Source organism: Dermochelys coriacea, chromosome 7 (assembly GCF_009764565.3).
Source record: "Dermochelys coriacea isolate rDerCor1 chromosome 7, rDerCor1.pri.v4, whole genome shotgun sequence".
Taxonomy (NCBI): domain Eukaryota; kingdom Metazoa; phylum Chordata; order Testudines; family Dermochelyidae; genus Dermochelys; species Dermochelys coriacea.
This window is the reverse complement of record NC_050074.1, coordinates 75,710,520-75,734,310: the sequence shown is the minus strand read 5'-3', so window position 1 is coordinate 75,734,310 and position 23,791 is coordinate 75,710,520. Positions and strand designations below refer to the sequence as shown.

Below are 23,791 nucleotides of genomic sequence, written 5' to 3'. Positions count from 1 at the left end.
GAAGGAGATGTAACCTCTCACCCTTAAATCCTAGTCTAGATAAAGTCCTTGGGGTACTGGAATTGACCAAAACCAGCCCTTTTAATAACAGAGAGCTGACATTGGACAGCAGATGCCAGGGCACTATGAAGGGGTGTATCTTGCCCTCCCAGCCCTATCCCACAATTCAGCTTTAACTGGGATGGCCAGTACCACTTAACATATTTTTTAAAATAAATAAATAAATAGAAATGTTGGCTAGATATGACTGCAATGCCCTGTCATGTGAAAGTAAACATTCAGTAAGACAAGGACTTCAGCAGAGCTCTGTCTCATTGACTGTGCTCCTTAACTCAGTGAAGGAGAAGCTTCTGCTCATTGAGTGCATACCTTATTGCAGCTAAAAACGTTATGCTTGAGGTGAAAAGTTTTTTTTGAATGTACATATCAGTGTTTGCTGGGGATATGTATATTCACTGCACAGCTAAGTTAACCACAAATGCATGGAGCTGGCAGATGACTCTTTTAAAAAAATGACTGTGACTGTACAAAGAGCAATTTTCATAGCCTTATAACCATCAAATCCAGTTTTCAAAGAACACATGAAAGATACTGATCAGTAGAATTATTGCCCTGCCAAATTTCAACTTGTACCCCCAGATTTTTGTGCTCAAAATTGCTTTAAAAAAAAAAGCTGAATTTTTGTCATGAGGGGAAGTGTGTGTTCAAGTGCTAGGTCAATCTGTAACAAATGGTAGAGCGGACCCTTTTGGTTGCTGCTTCCCAATACTGGCTCATACAGATTACTCCTGGGGGAATTCTGTGCCACTACACATGCACAGAATTTATGTCCCTCGCAGATTTCTTTGTTTCCCTGCAGAAAAATGACTTTCTGAAGGGGAAGCAAAGGCAAGACACAAAAGTGGTCATGTGATCCTCCCCAACAGTATGTTTCGGGTGCCCATGGCAGCCAGCAGACAGGTAAATCACTGTGGGGTGGGAGCAGGATTGGGGAAGCATGGCTGGGGCTCCTGCCCTGCACCGGGCTCAGCTGATTGTTCTGGCAGGGGTGGGGAGGACGAGACTTCCTCTTCCCCTGCACAGCATCTGGGGTTGGGTCAGACCCACCCCCAGATTTCTCCCCTGGATGTAGGAAGCTCCGCAAACTCTTCTCTCCCCCTCCCATGCCCCACAGTGCTTCCTGTACCTATCGCTCCTCAGCTGCAGTGGGAGGGATCCCTGTACAGGGAGCCTGCTCCCTCATCTGCACGACCCCCTCATACCCAGACCCTTCCACCAAACCACAGCCCCCCCACCGCACCCAGAACCCACTGATGAGCCCCGACCACCCCAACAAGCCGCCCACACTCCACCTACTGACCCCCAACCAGCTGCACCTGGGTCCCAACAACTCTGAACCCCACTCCCACAGCATCTGGACCCCTCCACTAAGCCCACCAGGCCCCATGCTGAGCTCTATTTCCCCCCCCACTCAGAACCCCCCTGCTGAGCACCACCACCTTCAACTAGACCCTCCTGCAAGTCCCATTACCGTTGTACCTAGAATCCCGTAACAAGTTCCTGTGCATCCAGATCCCCCCACACCCAGATCCTTCACTGAGCTGCCCACACCGAGATTGCCCCACACAGAACCCTCTCAACCCACACCTGGATTCCCTCATACTAAGCCCCTCCACACTTGGATCCTGCATTGCTGAGCCTGCCTGCCCACACCCTGGTGCACCTGGAACAGAAGGGCAGGGCTCTAGGGTGTTTTCTGGGGAAGGCCTGGTCCTTGCGCTGTGTCAGGGTTGGGTGCAGCCTCACCACTGAGTCCATGTCCTGAGGGGGAGCTGAAGGATCACCCTCAGACCACTGTGAGGAACTGTCTGAGGCTTTTAAGGCATATGACAGTATGAACATGTCATTCCTCATGATAGGTTGCACCTCTTACAAGCATGGCTCTTTTGCCCTCTTTTGTCACTCTATTGCCCTCAAATTCATCACCTAGATAAGCCAGTGCAGATCCTGGACAGGGTGGTGTTGTCTCTGACCTGGTGGATGAGCCAAGACAACTTGTGCAGGGAAGTCCCTTTCTTTCTTCCCCTCCCTCCCATGATTCTGGTAATAGTTGCTTGAGCTGTGGGGTGGCGAGTGCATCTCAGCAACCTTTGAGCTCAAAGTTTGTGGACTACACATGAGGCCAGATTGCACATAGATTCATAGATACTAAGGTCAGAAGGGACAATTCTGATCATCTAGTCCGACCTCCTGCACAGCGCAGGCCACAGAATCTCACCCACCCACTCCTATGAAAAACCTCACCCATGTCTGAGCTATTGAAGTCCTTAAATCATGGTTCAAAGACTTCAAGGAGCAGAGAAGCCACCCTCAAGTCAACCATGCCCCATGCTACAGAGGAAGGCGAAAAACCTCCAGGGCCTCTCCAATCTGCCCTGGAGGAAAATTCCTTCCCGACCCCAAATATGGCAATCAGCTAAACCCTGAGCATATGGGCAAGATTCACCAGCCAGATACCCAGGAAAGAATTTCTATAGTAACTCAGATCCCATCCATCTAATATCCCATCTCAGGGGATTTGGCCTATTTACCCTGAATATTTAAAGATCAATTACTTACCAAAATCCCATTATCCCATCATACCATCTCCTCCATAAACTTATCGAGTAGAATCTTAAAACCAGATAGATCTTTTGCCCCCACTGCTTCCCTTGGAAGGCTATTCCAAAACTTCACTCCTCTGATGGTTAGAAACCTTGGTCTGATTTCAAGTCTAAACTTCCTGGTGGCCAGTTTATACCCATTTGTTCTTGTGTCCACATTGGTGCTGAGGTTAAATAATTCCTCTCCCTCTCCTGTATTTATCCCTCTGATATATTTATAGAGAACAATCATATCTCCCCTCAACCTTCTTTTAGTTAGGCTAAACAAGCCAAGCTCCTTGAGTCTCCTTTCATAAGACAAGTTTTCCATTCCTCGGATCATCCTAGTAGCCCTTCTCTGTACCTGCTCCAGTTTGAATTCATCCTTTTTAAACATGGGAGACCAGAACTGCACACAGTATTCTAGGTGAGGTCTCACCAGTGCCTTGTATAACGGTACTAAAACCTCCTTATCCCTACTGGAAATGCCTCTCCTGATGCATCCCAAAACCACATTAGCTTTTTTCACAGCCATATCACATTGGCAGCTCATAGTCATCCTATGATCAACCAATACTCCAAGGTCCTTCTCCTCTTCCATTACTTCTAATTGATGCGTCCCCAACTTATAACTAAAATTCTTATTAATCCCTAAATGCATAACCTTACACTTCTCACAATTAAATTTCATCCTATTACTATTACTCCAGTTTACAAGGTAATCCAGATCCTCCTGTATAATATCCCGATCCTTCTCTGAATTGGCAATACCTCCCAGCTTTGTATCATCTGCAAACTTTATTAACACACTCCCACTTTTTGTGCCAAGGTCAGTAATAAAAAGATTAAATAAGATTGGTCCCAAAACCAATCCCTGAGGAACTCCACTGGTAACCTCCCTCCAACCTGACAGTTCGCCTTTCAGTAGGACCCGTTGCAGTCTCCCCTTTAACCAATTCCTTATCCACCTTTTGATGTTCATATTGATCCCCATCTTCTCCAATTTAACTAATAATTCCCCATGTGGCACGGTATCAAATGCCTTACTGAAATCTAGGTAAATTAGATCCACTGCATTTCCTTTATCTAAAAAGTCTTTTACTTTTTCAAAAAAGGAGATTAGGTTGGTTTGGCACGATCTACCTTTTGTAAAACCATGTTGTATTTTGTCTCATTTACCATTGACTTCAATGTCCTTAACTAATTTCTCCTTCAAAATTTTTTCCAGAACCTTGCATACTACAGATGTCAAACTAACTGGCCTGTAGTTACCCGGATCACTTTTTTTTCCTTTCTTAAAAATAGGAACTATATTAGCAATTCTCCAATCATTCGGTACTATTCCTGAGTTTACAGATTCATTAAAAATTCTTGCTAATGGGCTTGCAATTTCAGGTGCCAATTCCTTTAATATTCTTGGATGAAGATTATCTGGGCCCCCCGATTTAGTCCCATTAAGCTGTTTCAGTTTCGCTTCTACCTCAGTTATGGTAATATCTATCTCTATATCCTTCTTCCCATTTGTCATGCTACCATTATCCCCAAGATCCTCTTTAGCCTTATTAAAGACTGAGGCAAAGTATTTGTTTAGATATTGGGCCATGCCTAGATTATCTTTAACCTCCACTTCATCCTCAGTGTTAAGCGGCCCCACTTCTTCTTTTTTAGTTTTCTTCTTATTTATATGGCTATAGAACCTTTTACTATTGGTTTTAATTCCCTTCACAAGGTCCAACTCTACTCGACTTTTAGCCTGTCTCACTTTATCCCTACATGTTCTGACCTCAATAAGGTAGCTTTCCTTGCTGATCCCTCCCATCTTCCACTCCCTGTATGCTTTCTGCTTCTTCTTAATCACCTCTCTAAGATGCTTGCTCATCCAGCTTGGTCTACAACTCCTTCCTATGAATTTTTTCCCCTTTCTTGGGATACAGGCTTCCAATAGCTTCTGCAGTTTTGATTTAAAGTAATCCCAGGCCTCCTCTACCTTTAGATCCATAAGTTCTTCAGTCCAATCCACTTCCCTAACTAATTTCCTTAATTTTTGAAAGTCAGCCCTTTTGAAATCAAAAACCCTAGTTGCAGATTTATTTTTGTTAATCCTTCCATTTAGTTTGAACTGAATTAGCTCATGCTAGGATTAGGTGAAGCTTTCTGGGTGTTCTAGCACTTCCTCCCTCACATTCAAGGCAAGACTGTCCATGGGCTTATCAATAACTGCTGCAGTTTTTATGTGAATAAACAAGGAAGAGTCCGATCAGACTGCAAAAAGTTAGTCAAACTTTCGAACTTGGTCCCTCTCAAAGCATATCACCTGCTTGGGGTTCAAAACACCATGGCAGATTGTCTGAGCAGATCATTCAGTTTGGACCATGAATGGTCCCTCAGCATGAACATTTTAGCCTAGTTGTTTCACATAGGGGGCTTTCTGTCCATGGACTTGTTTGTGACTTGTCAGAATAGGCAGTGTTCCTGTTTGTGCTTTAGGCTGGATCACAGCCTGGGATGAATATCGGACACCTTCCTATTTCCTTGGAGCAAAGTGCTCCTGTATGCATACCAGCCAGAACCAGATTCATAAGTGAAGACTCCACACCCTATACGTCCATTGAGCTTTTTACTTGGATAGGACAAAGTCCTTTTGAATTTCATCCAAGTTCTTTGTCTCGTATGCAGAACATTTGAGGGACCACCCAAAGGCTCTCAAAATGGATCACAGACTGTATTACACTCTGTTACAAGGCCAAAGGGGCGACACTTTCGGGGCGACACTTTCTGACCGACTCATGGCGCACTCAGCCAGAGCTCAGTCAATCTCAGCAGCATTTATGGTGCATGGTCCCACTTATGGACATCTGCAGAACAGCAGTGTGGTCCTCAATCCACATTTTCATCAGACATTATGCACTGTCTGCACAATTCTGTTTGCAAAGCTGAATCATAATGAAATTACTTATAAATGTATTTGTTTATACTTTGTAATGTACTCCTATATAATGAGCTATAGGAGGCCGCTTTTTAAAGTAATTGTTTACTATATTTTGTTTTATGTAACGTTCACTTTTCAAAAGATTTTTTTCCTCACATCTTGATTTTTTTGATTATAAAAGTAGCTGATAAAATTGAGCATATATACAATGAATTATTACAACAATAGCTTAATTTAGGATTACTTTGAGCCTTAAATGCACTTTACTGCCTACAGTCATTTTAGAATTGTGCGTAATTTAACTGATACCAATGCCCTCAGAATACTTCATAGGCATACTGAAACTTTGCTTGTTCCATTCTGGAGTCTGGGATGGTGCTCCGATGCTATATATAGAAACAGTTCTAGCTCAACAAGTATGTACGCAGTGAGTGAGGATGGTAGTTTTAAATCACAGGGTAAAACTGGGCTTGCTTCCCAACAAAATGCAGGCTGGGAACGAAGCAGGAAGGAAGGCCTGTTTATCAATGTCTTACGTACAACTATGTCTGAGTAGGCAGCTGAGTAACACAATGTTCTGTTGTGTAAAGTTCCTCTTCTAGAGACAGGCTGACAATGTGAGGAAAAACTCTTTGGGTAAGTGACAGGGAAGTCTAGCAGCAGAACAGTAGTTCATAACTTTAACTTTTTTGCTGCGTCTGACTGCAGGGATTGTAGTTGAGTTTTGGCTTTGTTTCTAGTGGTTTACAAGCTGTTGCCAAATTCAGTCTTCTCAAACTGTTCGTGGACAAAAGCTGTTTAAATCTGAAGACGTTTAATGTTTTTAAAAGATTTTTAAAAATCTTCGGGATTCTTTCTAAAGCTAAAAAAAAATTAGGCTTCAGCCAGTTTGGGATATTTTTTAAAATTGTTCTTCATTTCAGAACATTGTGTTGGCCTCTTTTTCTAAAATATTGTCTTCCTATATTGCGTGTATTGTTCCTAAGTCTTAAAAGGCTAATGATACTGATAGTAAAAAGAGACGAAATGTTTTCTAATATCAAATCAGTCTTCTAAAAATGTTTTAAATCTTAAGTTTTAAATTTTGTAGATTCTTCTGCAGGTTCTGATTGCTTTTTATTTTTATTTAAACAATATAACTTCTGAAGTTATTGCAATAGGGACTGTGGAGATAAAAAGTGAGGCCATTACAGATGGTCTCTTATGACCATTCTGATACTTGTGTGTTCAGCTTAGCTCACTTTTATGAGCAGTTTGAAGAATTCATGTTTCAGATTGTACTTGTGCACCTATTAGTAATATCTGATTAACATGTATAGTACTTGTATTTTTGTGGGTAGTGAATTCCTTTAGAATATGTTATGTACATAACATTTTTAAACTTCTGTGTAGTGGACTGTGAAAATATGAATCGTTATGATAGACAAGACAGAAATACACGACAGCAGCAGGATGGATTCTGGAAGAAGACACCGCAGCATTGGAGTGCACAAGACCACTGTCACTTTGGCCATGTAGACCACTTTCCACATGGTAAAAATGACCTGAGCAGGTAAGGACTGTGTTGCACCTCTCTGGGGGAGTTATTAGAAATTAATGTATTATGATGTGTGGTTTCTTCTGATGGACAGGTTATAGCATTTTCAGAGAAGTGGTGTGCCTATGATTAGATTGTTTTGAGAGAAGATGACACTTATACTGGTACTGCTCTAATATTCCCTTCTTTAAGCTCAGATCTTTGCCAGGGGGTTGTAATTTAGATGCAAATATTTTACCCTAGGCTTGGACTAGTTTCTCTGTGTTAAACAATATTATGAATGAACAGTCAATTTCAGCATGTGTGCTCAAGGGAAAATGCTTTGCTGGTTTCATTGTTCCAGTAGCTGTCATGTGACATGGGAAAGTGCTTCTATTTTATTAAGAAGTAAATAGTCTGGCATTTTTTGAAAGGCAGCTTATATAATGGTGCAGGTGTGAACTAATTCTGGATTACTGGGAACTTAATTAGTTTGTGGGATATTTCTTGTAGATGTGTAATAAAGTGCAGAATTTTATATCAGGATAACACTGGCTTTGTTTTGTGAATGTTTTTTTCTTTACTCGGCAATCTAAATAAATATAGCCTATGCCCTTTAGTACTCTGCAATTTTAAAAATTGCTTACAGCATTAATAACACCACACACACACACACACACTACTAAAATGCACTCTCATTAAAAAAAACAGAGCTCACAGATTTTAGCTCTAGATTAAGACTGCTCTTGATTTTATCTAAAATATTTCTTTCAGGGGCTCCAGCCACTTAGACCCTTCTATTGGTCACTTTGAAGGCTATGCAGCACCAAACATCTACCAGACTCCTAGACAGTTGGTGGGCTTACGGGAGAATACAGTGATGCTTGATGAAATGACCCTTCGGCATATGGTTCAAGATTGCACAGCTGTAAAAACTCAGTTACTAAAACTGAAAAGATTACTGCACCAGGTTAGTGTATTATAAAGACAAGAAAAGTGAGAGAGAAGGTGTCTGTTTTAATATACCACGGTTTCTCTTTTAATATATAATGAATGATAGCAATATTTAAGATTTTGTTCTAATTAATTTATACTTAAAAAGTAACTTATACCTTCCAAGTACTGCAACTGCAAAAGTGTCCCAGTTAGAAGCCCTGTCTATACGTTTTCACAAAAATAGACACAGCTATACTGTTGTTGTTGTTGTTGTTGTGGGTTTTTTTGGTTTTTTTTTTAATTGAAGGAAAATTGGTAAATAAGCGATCTAATTTTTGTGAATTCAAACAAAGCATGGAGTTCAGTGCAGGTAAGACAGATCTCCTTAATGGTGAAGTCTAAGATGGCAGCAAAGAGTAAAATCTTCCTGTTCAATTCCTTTGTCAAATGCACATCAAAGAATTCAGCTTTTTGCCCAGGGTAAAATTCTTGAACTCACTTGCCTGCTTGCTTTTCACCTTATCCATATGTCAGCATAATGTAATTATTGACCACTGGTTAATTATCAGTTCACATGCAGTGCTAAAATTCGGTCTGCTTTTAGTACATGAAAAAAGATGAGTTGCTTAAAATGTCTTAAGAGGCTTCTTTCATGTGTTCACAAAGCTTGACAAATAAATGGCAGAGTTAATAAGCTACAAGGTGGTTCTGCAAAGGCTTGAATCTTCAGTTTCAAAGATACTCTCTCAAAAATTAGACATGAAAGAGAAATTCAGGCAAACTTTGGAGGGGAACAAGTTTCTTCTTAAGATTTTTACTTTAGCTCCTAGCTACATTTGCAAGCATTGTTAAACTCCAAAGAACTTGGATACTTTAACTTTTAAAATTCTTTAAGTCCAAATGTGCCAAAACTAATAGAAAAGGAATTGATTTATATTTACACATCACTAATTCAGGAGAGAATTTCAATTAGCCTAATGCATTCCTTTGTGAAAGACAAATGGAAAGCTTGGATGTCCATCGTCAGGAGATTACACTTTAAACTTTTTTATTAAAATGGCACAGTTTTTATGGGGAATTCAGTAATAGTTATCCAGTATCACATTACACACTGCCTCCTGCAAGGAGCCAAGCACCTCAGCTCTTAGCTTTAGTAAATTTGAAATGCAGAATAACTATTGGATTGCTTATTGATTGCAACGAGGCATGGGACAGGCCCACACCGAAAATGAAAATGCCCAATACTAATTTATATCTCTTGTCAGATGGTAACCATAAGAAAGGAAGCAGAAGTTTGTGTGTGCTTTTATGTATACATATATTTAAATGTTGATTTGTACTTAAACCCTCTTCATTAACAGTGGCAATATCACTTTTAATTTTGGACAGACTTAAGAGCGTAGAAGTGAGACAGTGAGGTCAGACAGGAGCAGGTTACAGACTTTAGTAGGAGAGATGTTGTAAATTTTACTCAGATTGTGATCCTAGGAGACAGACAGGATGGGAGTCAATAATGGAGAAAGAAATGGGAGGCAAAAAAGAGGGAATAGGCAGAAAAATGAATCTTCTGTTTTGAAGAGGTTGGGTCGGGTGTCATAAGCAGCTGAATATCCAAGACAATGTCTGAGAGGCATCTAGAGATTAGACTAGGCAGAGAGAGACTTTAAGATTCATCAACACAGAGGTGGTAGTTTAAACAGTAGGAGAAAATTAGGTGTGAGTAAAGGGGAGAGAGTGTGGAAGCTTAATGGACACCAACAAATGCAGAGAAGATAAGTGAATTTGGTGCAAATAATGGATCTGTTGAAGCAATGGTCCACAGAGTGGGAGGACCAATAAAGCAGAGGTTCATAGAAGCCAGGAAAAGGGGGTGCTCCATATCTAAAGCACTAGGGAGATATAGATGATGAGGATAGAGAAGCGTCCCTTAGATGTATCTTGGAGTTCGTGACTGATTTCACTGAGGTCAATGTTATTGGAGGATGGAATCCAATTTGGGGGTGGATCAAGAAGAGAATTGGAAGAGGAAGTAAAGGCAATGAGAACGAATAGCATGCTGCAGGATTTTGGAGCTAAAGAAGAGAAGGGAAATAGGATAGTAATTAGAAAGGAAAATTATATTCAAGTGGAAACAAAGCATGATGGAAGGCAGTGGAAAATAGGCCAGAAGCAGTGCAATGAAGGATAAAGGAGAGAGAAGGAATTAGGTGAAATCAAGGAAACCAGGAAATGAGGGGTTCATGGTCCCTTCTGGCTTTGGAATATATTTTGATCTAGTTTGTCCTGCTGGATAGCAGGCCATAGAACTTCTAAAATATGCGCTTGAGGAATTATTTTGAAGAACATCCCAGTCTTGATTTAAAAATGATCAGTGATGGAGAATCTCCCATGACCCTTGGTAAATTGTTCCAATAGTTAATTACTGTTACCAGTACATCTTACTCCCAGTCTGATTTGTCTAGCTTCAACTTCCACCTATTTGATCATGTTTAACCTTTCTCTGTTAGGTCAAAAAGCTTATTAAATATTTGTTCCCCATGTAGATACTTATAGACACTTATGGTCAGCCTTCTGTGTTAAGCTAAATAGATTGAGCTCTTTGAATCTATCACAATTGTCATAAATATAAAGGGAAGGATAACAACCTTCCTGTATACAGTACTATAAAATCTCTCCTGGCCAGAGGCACAAAATCCTTTTACCTGTAAAGGGTTAAGAAGCTCAGGTTACCTGGCTGGCACCTAACCAAAAGGACCAATAAGGGGACAAGATACTTTCAAATCTGGTGCGAGGGAAAGTTTTGGTCTGTCTGTTCTGTGTGCTTGCCGGACACAGATCAAGGAAGCAAGCAATCCAACTCCATTAGAATTAGTAAGTACTAGCAAGGGAATGCATTAGCTTATTTTTGTTTTGGCTTATGATTTTCGCTGAGAGGAAGGTGTATTCCTGGTTTTCTTTTTGTAACTTTAAAGTTTGGCCCAGAGGGAAATCCTCTGTGTTTTTGAATCTGATTGCCCTGTAAGATTATCTTCCATTCTAATGTTACAGAGGTGCTTCTTTTATCTTTTTTCTTTATAATAAGGTTCTGTTAGTTGTAGAATCTGATTGGGGTTTTTTTTTTTTAGTGTCCTAAAAAAACCCAAGGTTGCTCTGTGCTCATCTTGTTTATTCTCAAGGAAATCTTGTTTATTCCTCCCCAGGAAAGGGGGTGTGGGGGCTTGGGAGGATATTAGGGAGGAGTAGAAACTCCAAGTGGTCCTTTCCCTGAGTTTGTCTAAATCACTTGGTGGTGGCAGCACTACCTAATCCAAGGTACAAGGGAGAATTTGTGCCTTGGGGAGTTTTTAACCTAAGCTGGTAGAAATAAGCTTAGGGAGTCTCTCATGCGGATCCCCATGTCTGTACCCTAGAGTTCAGAGTGGGGAGGGAACCCTGACAACTATGAGGCATGTTTTCTAATCCTTTAATCATTCTTGTGGCTCTTCTCTGAACCATCTATAATTTATCAACATCCTTGAATTGTGGGCACTAGAACTGAACACAGTATTCTAAGAGTGGTCACACCAGTGTCAAACACAGAGATAAAACAACCTCTCTACTCCTACTTGAGATTCCATTGTTTATAAATCTTAGGATCACATTAGCTCTTTTGGCCACAGCATCGCACTGGGAGCTCATGTTCAGTTAATTATCCACCATGACCCCCAAATCTTTTTCAGAGTAACTGTTTCCCAAGATAGTCCCCTATCCTGCAAGTATGGCCTACTTTCTTTGTTCCTAGATGTATACATTTACATTTAGCTGTATTAAAACATATTTATGTGAGCTCAATTTACCCCATGGTGTAAAAGGGACAGGTTGAATGGTAAGAGCAGATGGTAAGGCTTGGGGCCTGTCAAACAATAGGTTGGAAAAATGGGAATTAAGGCTTTTTATCTGTTCCATAACAATATGACCTTCTGCTGAGTTACTACAGAACATATGGTATGCAAATTCATAACTAGTTAGTCACATGTAATACTTTAGCACCAATGCCATTTTTAAATTGGGGATAGAAATCTAGATGATATACTCTTGCCAAAGTGAAGATTTCAACATTGTGAAGGTTAAACTCCTTGTACCTTGAAGTAGTATTGCATCAGCTCTAAAAATGAATTGTGCGTGCATCCCCCAATTGGATGTTAAAAGTTGCAGCAGAAGATGTTAAGACTATTTCATTTAAAGACATCTGATTATTTACAAAGAACTACTGTATCAGATACACACAATATTCCAATTGGATTTTAAAATGCATTATAAAGGAAGCTGTTGAAGACTAACATTTGTAGTTGACTTAGAACAGTAAAATCTAAAATTTTCTGACAGTCTAACCTAGTTTCAGATCCAAGAGTAAACAAAAGTTTTATTTATAACATTAGCAACAAAATGTTTCTATTACTTCCCTCCTCACTCTGAACTAACTCTCTAACCCTGATGTACCATTGAACTAGTGTGTTAGAATAGCTATGTAAACAAAGGATTGCAGCATGTATCATACTAGAACCCTTATACCAACATTGCCCACCACCTCCAACAGCTCCCTTGACTGGCTGTTGTGCCTCCCAGGCCCGCATTTCTCATCCTACTCCAGCTGCCATTAACTATTCGGCAAAGTTTTAGGAACATATCTTGTGAACAGATTAGCAGAGCTGGGAGATCTGCCAGAAACTTTTCTGAAATGTGGGAAAATATCACTGTGTTAGCCTAAATACTGTCACTTTTCTTAACTTTCTTTTCCATTTAGTTTTAATATTCTAAAATTTTTCTTAATTTTAGACATAGGTAAGGCTCACTGTAACCTGTCAGATATGGCTGTGTCTACAGATCTAAGAAGTATCAGAGTCCTCTCAAAATGGATTTTTGGGCAAAATTTGCAAAAGTGCCCATTGGCATTCACTGTGACTTAGGGTACTAAGTCACTTAGGTGTGTGTGGAAAATTTTGACCCTTTTAAGTGTCCTCATTATACCTTGTGAGTGGTGTGGTAATCGTTCAGGGATGTATACTTTTGAATTAAATCTCTCTCAACTCTAGGCTCTTCAGAGCTGTATGAAAGAATACAAAGCTTTCTTTTCTCTATGGACTAAGCTGAGTGAATTGTGAACAAGGCTGTAGCTTTCATTTTTGCTATGACTCAGTTTATAGGAGATGATTTGCTTAGTTGCCCCTCCCTGGCTAGGCTTGTATATTGCATAGCAGTTCAACAACAGTATGGGTAACACCCCTCTTTTGAAAGTTATTTCTCGTCATTCGTGGGAAGTCTACTTTATTGTAAGAGTAATAACCTCCAATGTGGCTTTTGCGTGACTACAGCTGATTGCATTTAATTATCACTCTAAACCTGGGCTTGTAGGACAGGCTCCCCTAATTGTTCCACATACACTGCTGTACCAAAGGCTAATCTTTTGGTTATTCAAATATAAAATTAAAATACATACACATGTAAATTTGTGAAGGAGTTAAGAAAATGTGATATGCTGTCTAAAATGTTGCATTCCTTGACTCTTAAAAGCTTTTAAAACAGTTTTAATGATGCCTGGATTTTCAAGAGCTTACTAATGGGATACAGAAACTTTTACCTCTAAAAGCATTGCTTCAGATTTGGCACTGGTAGGTAGGAATCAATAGTGTAAGGCGATGTCTACACTAGCACTTTTGTGGGTAAAACTTTTGTTGGTCAGGGGTGTGAAAAAAACCACCCCCTGACCAACATAAGTTGCACTAATAGAAGCACCGGTGTGGACAGCGCTTTCCTGTTGACAGAGCTACAACCGCTCGTTGGGTGTAGTTTAATTATGCCAGTGGGAGAGCTCTCTCCTGTTGGCATAGAGTGGCTACTCAGGATATGCTGTAAGGTGTTTAATGTAAACATAGCCTAATTGTTCTTTGGCAGTTTTGAAGTGAATTTATGGCCTCAGTTCAGTTCCTAGTTGGCACATAACCTTGTTGCAAAAAACCTGGTGCATGCTTCATTGAAACACCCCAGCAAAAAAGTGAAGCCATACTGCAAAACTCTTCTTGATCAATTTATTATCTTTTGGGTTGTCAAAACTTTGAAAAACTGTGTAATGTATTAAGAAATATTTATGTGAAATGTTGGTTAAAGTGGGATTTGCTAGTTGTGACTATAGAGTATACTAATATTTTAGGTAGAGTGAGAGCTGTTGTCCCAGTCTTCAGGGATAGCTAAAAGTTTTTATTTTGTGGTGTTGGTGTTGAATGCCTTTCTGTTGTTCCTGACAACTTGACCTTCACCACCTATTGCTGAAATAAACAGAGCTGCCACTTGCTTTCTGCTCACCTTTAGATACTAGTAACAGAAACAAGTGTTAAACTTTCTTTGAGAATATATTGTACTTTTTTTTTTTTACAATCATTCTATGATTTTACTTAAACCTAAACCTGATTAAGGAAGTGGTGTTAGGTAAGTAATCGGTGTTCTCTATTAGATTAGCTGGTCCCCCGCGGAATTCTGAAAAAACCCCACCAAAACAAAAAACCATTCAATTCCTATGTATTAGCCTTTTAAAAAAGAAAAAAAAAAAGAAAAGACTGGTTCTCTGTCTGAGAAAATCATCAGAAATCAAGCAACAGAAAATGCAACATTGCTAAATAAGAATGTTGCTATTCATAAACTATCTGAAATGGGTTTTCTGTGGAAAAACAAGTTATGCAGTGAGCATGACTAAAATGTCTTGTCTTCATTATCTTCTCTTGTATTTGTGGGCATAATATTCAGTATACTCACAGGAGGGATTATATTTCAAACAAGACTGGAAATACTAAATTTTAGGAAATTAATTTTGAAAAAAAATCAAGAAACCTGTTAAAAAGACCTTAGAGTCAGATGTGACTAAACTTAAAACTTAGTCTCAGCTACTTAAGAATCCCATAATTCTGACAGAAATTAAGGTATACCCTTAAACTAAAATAGTAGAAGGGGAAAGAGGAGGAACACTCTGGTTAAATAAGGTTTAAAACATAGTTGGAGCCAAACAGACCATGGAAATCCAGCTGAAGTTCAACCAATAGGAAAGACCATAAACTATGGCAGGTGAAATGGAAGATGGAAACTAACATGGCTAAGACAGAAGATGAAAAGCAAATAGCTGAAGGGGGTGGGGGGAAGGGAAAGAGTGAAATTAAGTATGTCAGAAGTAGGAAGTCTTTTGAAAGAATCAGTGGGTTTGCTGGACTACCGGAGAGCAAAGGGAGCAATTAAGGAAGATAGAACACTGTAGAGAAACTACATGATTTTTTTCATCAGTCTTCATCATGGGTGGGGAGAACACTGCCTCCAGACTACTCTTTTCAAGTAATGAAGTTGAGGTATTGTCAGATTAAAGTGTCAAAAAAGGGAGCAAATTGATAAAGCCAAGAGCAATAAGTAAACGTTGTTGCATACAAGGGTTCTGAAGGAACTTCAAAATGAAATGGCTGGACTGTTGATATCAATAGGTAGTCTTTTTTTTTTAAGTTATTCTACTGTACAAGGGCACTGGAGGATGGCAAGTACCTAATTTTAGAAAGCTGCTGGATTGATCTTGGGAATTGCAGTCTTGTGAACCTTAACTCAATAAAAAGAAAATTGGTTAAAACCATTAAAAATAGAATTCTAACATGATAGAATTCAAACTAGATAAACACAATATGGTAGAAACAAACAGCACAATTTCTCTAAAAGTAAACTGTGCCTCTCATCTACTGGAATTGTTTTAAATGTTAATTAAACCGTGGGTAAAACATTTTAGTACTATTTTAATATGTCTGGACTTTCGAAAAGCCTTTGACACCGTCCCTCATAAGAAGCTATTAAGGAAGAAAAGTACTATTCTCTTGACCTGTGGAACTCATTGCTACAAGTTATTGTTGTGGTAACAATAGAGTTTTTTAAAAAGAATTAAACATTTTATATTGATAATGAGAACATACAGGCAGGCTATTAAAATTAATTAGGGATATAATCAGTCATGCTTCAGAGCACAAGGAAATCACTATCCTACAGGGGATAGGAAAAACGTGCAGTATGAGCAAGTTATTCCATAACTGTCAATTCTGGGTCTGCTTGCACCTTCCTACAAAAGATCTGGTATTGCCTACTGTCAGAAACAGAATACTGGACTAGAGGGACCACAGAAATTGCCATACTAGATCAGACCAATATTCTTGTAAGTTGGATAAATAGGAGAAAAGACAAATTCAGCAATGCGGTTTGACCTGCTAAGTTTTGTTCACTTAAATTTAACTGAGGTACTAAGTTCATAGAAACCTTTGCATAAGTTTTGACAAAGAAAATTTAGCACACTAAATATGGAGTTTTCTGTGGGTTTTTTTTTAACAACTTCAAATCACTAGGACAAGGATTTTCAAATCCATTATTACTTCTGAAATGAAAGTATGGTGTGAAAAACCTATCCATACTCCCAAAAGAAGAAAAAGGTATGTCCTATTTTCACAGGGACCTCTATTTTATGCTGGAGCGCCTCCTCCTGGCTGTGTGTTGGGATTAGCTCTTTTAGCCTGACACCTTCTTTTTGCGGTTTCTTGGCTCCTTGTCTCATACTTTTGGTCTGCAGCCCTTGCTTGTTTTTCAGGAGCTGCAGTGCTTCACCTTTCTGGCTCAGCCCTCCGGCCAAGTCACAAGAGTCTTTTCCTTCCAGGGTACTATTCATGTCTTCCTCACAGTCCCAGACGATCCTTAAGTCTGCAGCCTTGGCTGGGCCACTCTCTCAGTGGCGAGAACACATGGTCTCACAGTCTCCAAATTCACTGCCCAGATTGTGCCACTCACTCAGTGGCTGGTAGGGGAACCCAAGCCTGCCCTCTACTCTGAGTTCTAGTCCAGGGCCCCGTCTCCAGAAGCAAAGCTCTGGGCAACCACAAACCTTTCTGCTGATCCCTTCAGCTACTTCCTACTTGCCTATCTCAGGCTCATATTCTCCACCCTTCTACTAAACCCCTTTCCTCTGGATCTGCTAGACCTGGGGAAGGCAAACTTTTTGGCCTGAGGGCCGCATCGGGTTTCCAAAATTGTATGGAGGGCCAGTTAGGGGAGGTTGTTTCTCCCCAAACAGCCAGGCGTGGCCCAGCCCCCGCTTCCTATCTGATCCCGCCCCCGCTTCTCACCCCCGAAGGCTCCCCTGGGACTCCTGCCCCATCCAACCCCCACTGGCCACCCCCGAAGCCTCCGCCCCTGACTGCCCCCTACTGCCCCATCCAACGTCCCCTCTCATTCTGACTTGCCCCCCTGGGGCTCCTGCCCCATCCAACCACCCCTTCTTCCTGCCCCCTGCCACCCCATCCAACTCCCCCTCTCTTTCCTGACTGCCCCTCCGGGGACACCTGTCCCATCCAACCCCCCTGTTCCCTGCCCTCTGACCACCCAGGCCCCTATCCACACTCCCGCCCCCTGACCACCAGCCCCAACTCCCCTGTCCTCTATCCAACCCCCCGGCCCCCTTACCGAACTGCGCCGCCTAGAGCACCGGGTGAGGCCGTGGCTCTGCAACTGCGCTGCCCAGCTGCCCAGAGCACTGCGAGAGAGGGGGGCAGCAGGGGAGGGGCCGGGGGCTGGCTAGCCTCCCAGGCCAGGAGCTCAGGGGCTGGGCAGGTGGATCCCACGGGCCGTAGTTTGCCCACCTCTGTGCTAGACAAACTCCTCCGTTTGGGTCCAAATCCCTCTCTCTTCTTTGTCCCAGGGAAAGTGACTACAGCCCTTTTCCCTGCAGCCCCTTTCTACTACCAGATCCCTGGCCTTAAAGAAGCCCTGCCTTTTCCTGCAAAGGGGAGCTCCCCCAGATTAGGGCTTTTCTCAGTCAAAATGTCCTCCTGTTTGCAGCCTAACAGGTTAATTGGCCCATCTGGCCTACATTAACCCCTTCAAGCAAGTGTGGGAAGCACACGCCACCACACCTATGTATATACATTAGATTGTAACAAACTAGTAGCAGCAGCTAGTTTCATCTTGAATATAGTATTGTATTAATTTAATGCCTTGGTTCCTTCTCTAACAACCAAGTGTGGTCTAGCCAAATACTCTTATTTTAAAACAAGTTTAAGTATTTTTATTAAAAAAAATAAAATTCCATAAAGAAACATTGGTGTACTCTGCTAGGGATACACCTCTGGATTCAAAACTTCCAATTTTTAAAATCCTCTTTTCAACAAGAAGTTCTTAAAGTCACTTTTCTGGGATACCAGTACTAGTTACCCCACAGCATTTCACCCAGCGTGTGTTAGTCTGTGACCTCACGGATGCTGATTGAACAATGGGGGATAACAACACTGCACTGTGTAAAATGAAATTCTGACTTACCGAAAGAATCATGTCTCTTTCAGCTTCACTGGAAAACATACAAAGAATTCAATATAGGCCATATGGACAAAGGATGAAATTGGGACTTGAGCCCATCACAGTGACAGGTCAAAGAGAGACCCACATGCAGAGATGTACCTAGGCCCCTTTATTGTCTTAATTCAGCCCTATCTCTAGTCAGATGTATGCCTGTTATCCGTATCGTGAACCCACAAAATGTGCTTTCCTTTGATACTACTTCTATTTTTTCACTTATATGGGAGCCCTTGCTGCTCTTCATTTTTTCCAATTACTTTTTTTTGAACATACGCTTGTAATACTGTTTATAACGCTTCCTTATTAAATCTCTTTATCTTATGAAAATATTCATGTTTAGTTTTTTCACAATCTAGGCATTCACAAGTAAGTGGTATGGCAGTAGAGCAGGATGACAGATCAGAGCAGAAGAAAAGTTGGGTGGTTTTTTGTTTTGCAATGACAGCATAGTCATGATTTGTGTGTCTCTGAAACATTTCTTCAGAGAAAAAGGAATCTTTTAGATAAATTATTCAATTGAGAAGTTGGGAAGATTGCAAATTAGGGCATGCTGTTGATTTACAAGTCAGTGATAAAAGCACAAAGGTTTAGTGTTTGTGTCGATCTGCATTTCTAGTCTAGAATCTTTTGCTGTAGTTAGTGAGAGATTCAAACATCTAGGAAGATCAAAATTAACGGAACTGTTTTTCTCTGGAAGTTTTTTTGATCCGTATGTTGATTCCTCTTCACCGCATGATGAGAGCCTTGAACATTCTAAGCAATGGCAGTCTGAAATGGAAACTGGTCTCTACAGATTATGCACTGGAAAATAGAATGGGGGTTGGTGAGGATCCAAAGGGGAGACCAGGCATGTCCTGTGGAGCTACCATATCCTCCACAACAAGAGAAGTAGGAAATGCTCTTGTTCCAGTGCAGAAATGTTGCACCTTTTTTTCTGTTCATGAGATGCCCAAAGCTTCTTTGTGATGTTGCTCAATTCTGGCAAAGATACTTATTCTTTCTGTTCTGAGGGTTGTTGTTTTTTTAATTTGACACGTTTATTGTCTAAATATTAATATTATTTCAGGATGGGGTGAATGTAGTTAAGGATTGCTGTATTTGTAATAACTGTTTTTGTCTCTCCTGCAGACTATGGCAAGAGACTTTTCTTTCCCTGCTCAAAAAAAAAAGCAAGCTTCAGCATTTTTGAATGGGCCTTTGTTTTCTTCTGTTCCAACATAAATGATGCCTATCCATCATCAACACCAGTGTTTCTCAAACTGGGGTCCGTGGGTCTCGCTGATCAACTCGTCCCCACTCCCTCCCAGCCTCCTGCACGCTGGGAAACAACTGTTCAGCGGTGTGCAGGAGGCACTGGGAGGGAGGGCGAGGAGCGGGGATGGGATGTGCTCAGGGGAGGGATGGAAAGAGGTGGGGAAGAGAGGGCCAGAGGTGGAGTGGGGGCAGTAAAAGGTAGGGTGGGGGTTGGGCTTTGGGGGAAGCGGAGGAGTGGGGACGAGGCCTGGGGCTGAGTGGCGGGCTTGGGGGGGTCTGCGAAAATTTTAAAATCAAAATGGGGTCCTCGGGTTGCTAAAGTTTGAGATCCACTGATCTACACCATTATATGTGGGACTGGGCTAGGCTTCATGATTTTCAGGTGGATATGTTGGGGCAATTCCAAATTTAAGATTATCAAAAATGTGAAAATGTTAGGCAATCTTCAGGTAAACCCTGCTGTAGAAGTGCCAACATTTAGAGTTTTACAAGGGATAATGGTTCAAATAAACAAGAGAACTGGGAGCTATAAGCCCCAGCCACTGGAGGATTTTGTAATACTTCGTATATGTTAACTAATTGGCAGAATGGTAGAACAACAGTAACTAATTGGGAAAACGTAGCAAATAATTAATCATAACACCCCTTGAAGGTAAGTAACTTTTCCCATTTTATGGATGAAGGAAACTAAGGCCTGGTCTACACTGCGGGGGGGGGAATCAGCTGAAGTTGCATAACTTAGATCATGTGAATAACGTAGCTGAAGTCGACGTACTTAGATCTACGTATTGCAGTAAATCGACTGCTGACGCTCCCCCGTCGACTCCTCCTGCACCTGTCACTCTGGTGGAGTACTGGAATCGATGGAGAGTGCTCGGCGGTTGATTTATTGCATCTTCACTAGACCTGATGAATTGATCCCTGCTGGATCGATTGCTCCTGAGATTAAGTGTAGACATCCCCTAAGAAAGGTTTGGATTGGATTAAAGGTGATTGGATTTAAAGCTACAGAGCCAGGATTAGAATGGCAAAATTCCTTGTGCTATGTGTACGAAAGTAAAATGGTCTTGTGGATTACTTCTTATCAAGCTGCCCTTCTTTGTGGTGCTGATTGGTCAGTTATAGAGCCAGTATGGCTGCAGGTGGCCAACATTGGTGCTGATTGGTCAGTTATAGAGCCAGTATGGCTGCAGGTGGCCTGCTGGAAAGCAGTTTGCAGCAAACTCATAGTCTTCAGCAGCAAACCTGAGCAACGCTGTCCTCACAGCTGTGAATTTGTCTGGGTTCCTCTCAAATTAAGGGAACGGTAGTTGAGTTTTTTCATGGACCTCGAAGTAGATAGTCTAGTGCTAAGGAAAAATGAGACAAACCATCAACTCCAGTGGTTGACTTATTTTCAAGGCTGTCTTCACAAGGAAAACTGAGATTAACCCAAGTATTTTTGGCCCCCAAGATAAGCAGGGAACATCACAGGCTTCACAGATCTTCAGAGGCTGGCTCTCTAGGTAAGCCTACTGTATATAGTTTTAGTTAAAGTAGTGAATTGGGTAAGGAGAGGTATTCTTGATGTTAGTTTTTAAAGCCATAGGATACTTCAGAATTTGTTAGAAAATAGCACTATGGAAATCAGTAATTGAAACTCGTATGCTACATTCAGTTTTCATATTAGTGAGTCCAGTATTTTTTATTTCTCCACCATGTTAAATAATTGCTACTTTGGGTAGTAGCAGAGTATATCAACTTCATTGCTGATTGCACACAACATAACTGCTATTCTCTGCTATTTGAAGGCAATATTTTATAATTGGGCTAAGTATTAGAAATTACCGTTTATACTGGCCCTTCCATTTAATCTGAAAAGACTTAAAATAAGCAAACAAATAACTTCAGAAAATTAGAAGCTGGAAAAGGGAAAATGGGTTTGAGCCCTATTTTTACTACTTTATGATATATAACAGAGATCTGAAATTTCTTTTAAAACAATCTATCAGAAATAACAGTAATATGAAATCTTGCTTTTATTCAGAAGTATTGCTTTTTTTATTGTTGCATGTAGGCAACAGTCTTAAAACCCCATCATTTGAACTATGAAGCCTACTCCTAACAAATTAAAAGGCATGGTACTTTGGGCTAGTTATATCCATAAAATGCTATTGGCTATTCCACTTCTCTCTTAACTCTTGAATGAGAGAACTCAGATGTGATATTGGTGCTAGTTTTTTTTTTTTGTTTGTTTGGATGCATATTCTTCTTTGTATGGAAACTTACAGGTTTGTTACGAGAAAATATGCAACCCAGGAGTGGCAGATTTTTACCTTCATTCACTGATTAATATGCATGAAAGATCACAGTACAGACTGCATTAATAACAAAGGAGCTAAAAGACCAAAACAATTGTCTTAAAATATTTTATTCTCAAATATATTATGAAACATTTTTCATGAAAGTTTTATATATAAACAGCATAAGTATCTTTATTCAGTTCTATTTGCGATTTGGTGTTGTGAGAAACATACAGATATTGGTTTTGTTGGTGTGTTTTTACTGTTAGCTTTTAACATGTTAATGGATGAGGTAGTCATTTGGGTTAGGGATTCTCATTAATGGTGACTCATCCAAACAAAATGCAGTTTACCTTAATTCATTTTCACAGTGTGATCTTGGACAATACTCATCCTAGTCAGAGGTAAGATTTTTTTTTTTTTTAGCCTGATTTAATTGGCCCCATTTTTGTATTTAGAAATACAATGTACTCCTTTTATAAGAATCACATCTGTCCCAGTAGATTCTTACGAGCAGAGTATTTTAGTTAGTATAGGAATGACTTTGCCCCAGTGGTTTTAATGACTATATGCAGTTGATTTTTATAAATGGAGTGCACTGCATGTATAAATAACTAAATATGTCACACTAAAGAACAGGAAATTGAGATTTGAGATACACTTTATTTGGTTAATTGTTAAGTTTACAGTGACATCAATTTGAACTCAACCACTATTATTTCTATCAACAAGTGAGGTGAAAAATAAATTAAAAACTTAAACTGAAGTCACTAGTTTATTTTAGTGGAGTACAAGACTTCTGTGATTGGTAAATTGCAAAGTTTAGAGGAACAGTCATGTATTTAGGTATGGTATTCTTTCCAAAGAATTCTTGATTTTAACTGATGATACCAAATAGCATCATTATTCTCTAGCAGTCTGAGGTTCTGATTCAGCAAGATACTTAAGCATGTGCCTAACTTTAAGTATGTGACTAGTCCCATTGATTTGCTGAATTGGAACCTTAACAAATAGATCGCCTCTAGGTTTGTAGGCTGCAAAGAGAAAATGGGTAAATGGTCCAAGTGAAACTATATATGAAATACTAATGCAAATTATGGTAGTTAGATTTTACCTTAGCCCTATATTTGCCTTTCTCTGCTGAAAGCTTCAAAAGCTTAGCCTCATACAAGATTAGGAAACTGACAAACATTTTTAATCTCTGTACAAACTGCAAATCTCAATATTGTATTTTAATTAGTATAATCAGATATTTGCAGAGAATCCCCAAGATGTAATGATTAGTTTATAAGGTGGTAATCGGTATGGACTCTGAGATCTATTAATTTATGATGGCTTATTATGAGGAGGACGACATCTGTCTTTTAACTCTCCTGGTCTTTTAGAGATTTTACTCTTTTTTTTTTTTTCTTTTTGAAAGGAATGGAATAACAGTGTAAATGTTTTTACAGTACTCTTTCCTCTCTTACTAAATGTATTGCTTCTCTGTATAATGCATATGAAAAAAAAGTAAAAAATTATATATAAAGTACCAAACTAAATGAAACAGCAGAAGGCACACTGTGACATGTGTCAAGTGAATTGAACGGTAATATTTTCAATATAAAATGGGGAAAGCTTGTGTCTCACCAACAGAAGTTGGTCCAGTAAAAGATATTACCTCACCCACCTTCTCTCTCTAAAAATTATAGTCCAAAAAAAAATGTGAGGCCAGATCTTACTTATTGTGTCTTAGTGCCTTAGTGCCAGGGATGTGACCCGCACAATTTTAGTCAAATGGGGTTTTTATGGCATCTTAGGGGAAATCAGAATTAGAGGCAAGTAAAGCACTCTGTTATTAACC

The 23,791-nt window shown here is 40.1% G+C and overlaps 1 protein-coding gene across 7 annotated transcripts in view; it reads left to right on the top strand.

Moving 5' to 3' along the window:
• The window catches only part of CCSER2 (coiled-coil serine rich protein 2), a 133,370-nt gene that overhangs the window by 62,890 nt on the left and 46,689 nt on the right, over window positions 1-23,791 (top strand). For all 7 annotated transcript variants that reach the window (XM_038411228.2, XM_038411224.2, XM_038411226.2 and 4 more), the window contains exons 5-6: window positions 6,964-7,123; window positions 7,862-8,057. In XM_038411228.2, coding sequence (XP_038267156.1) covers window positions 6,964-7,123; window positions 7,862-8,057 — 356 coding nt within the window. The remainder of the gene's footprint in view (window positions 1-6,963; window positions 7,124-7,861; window positions 8,058-23,791) is intronic.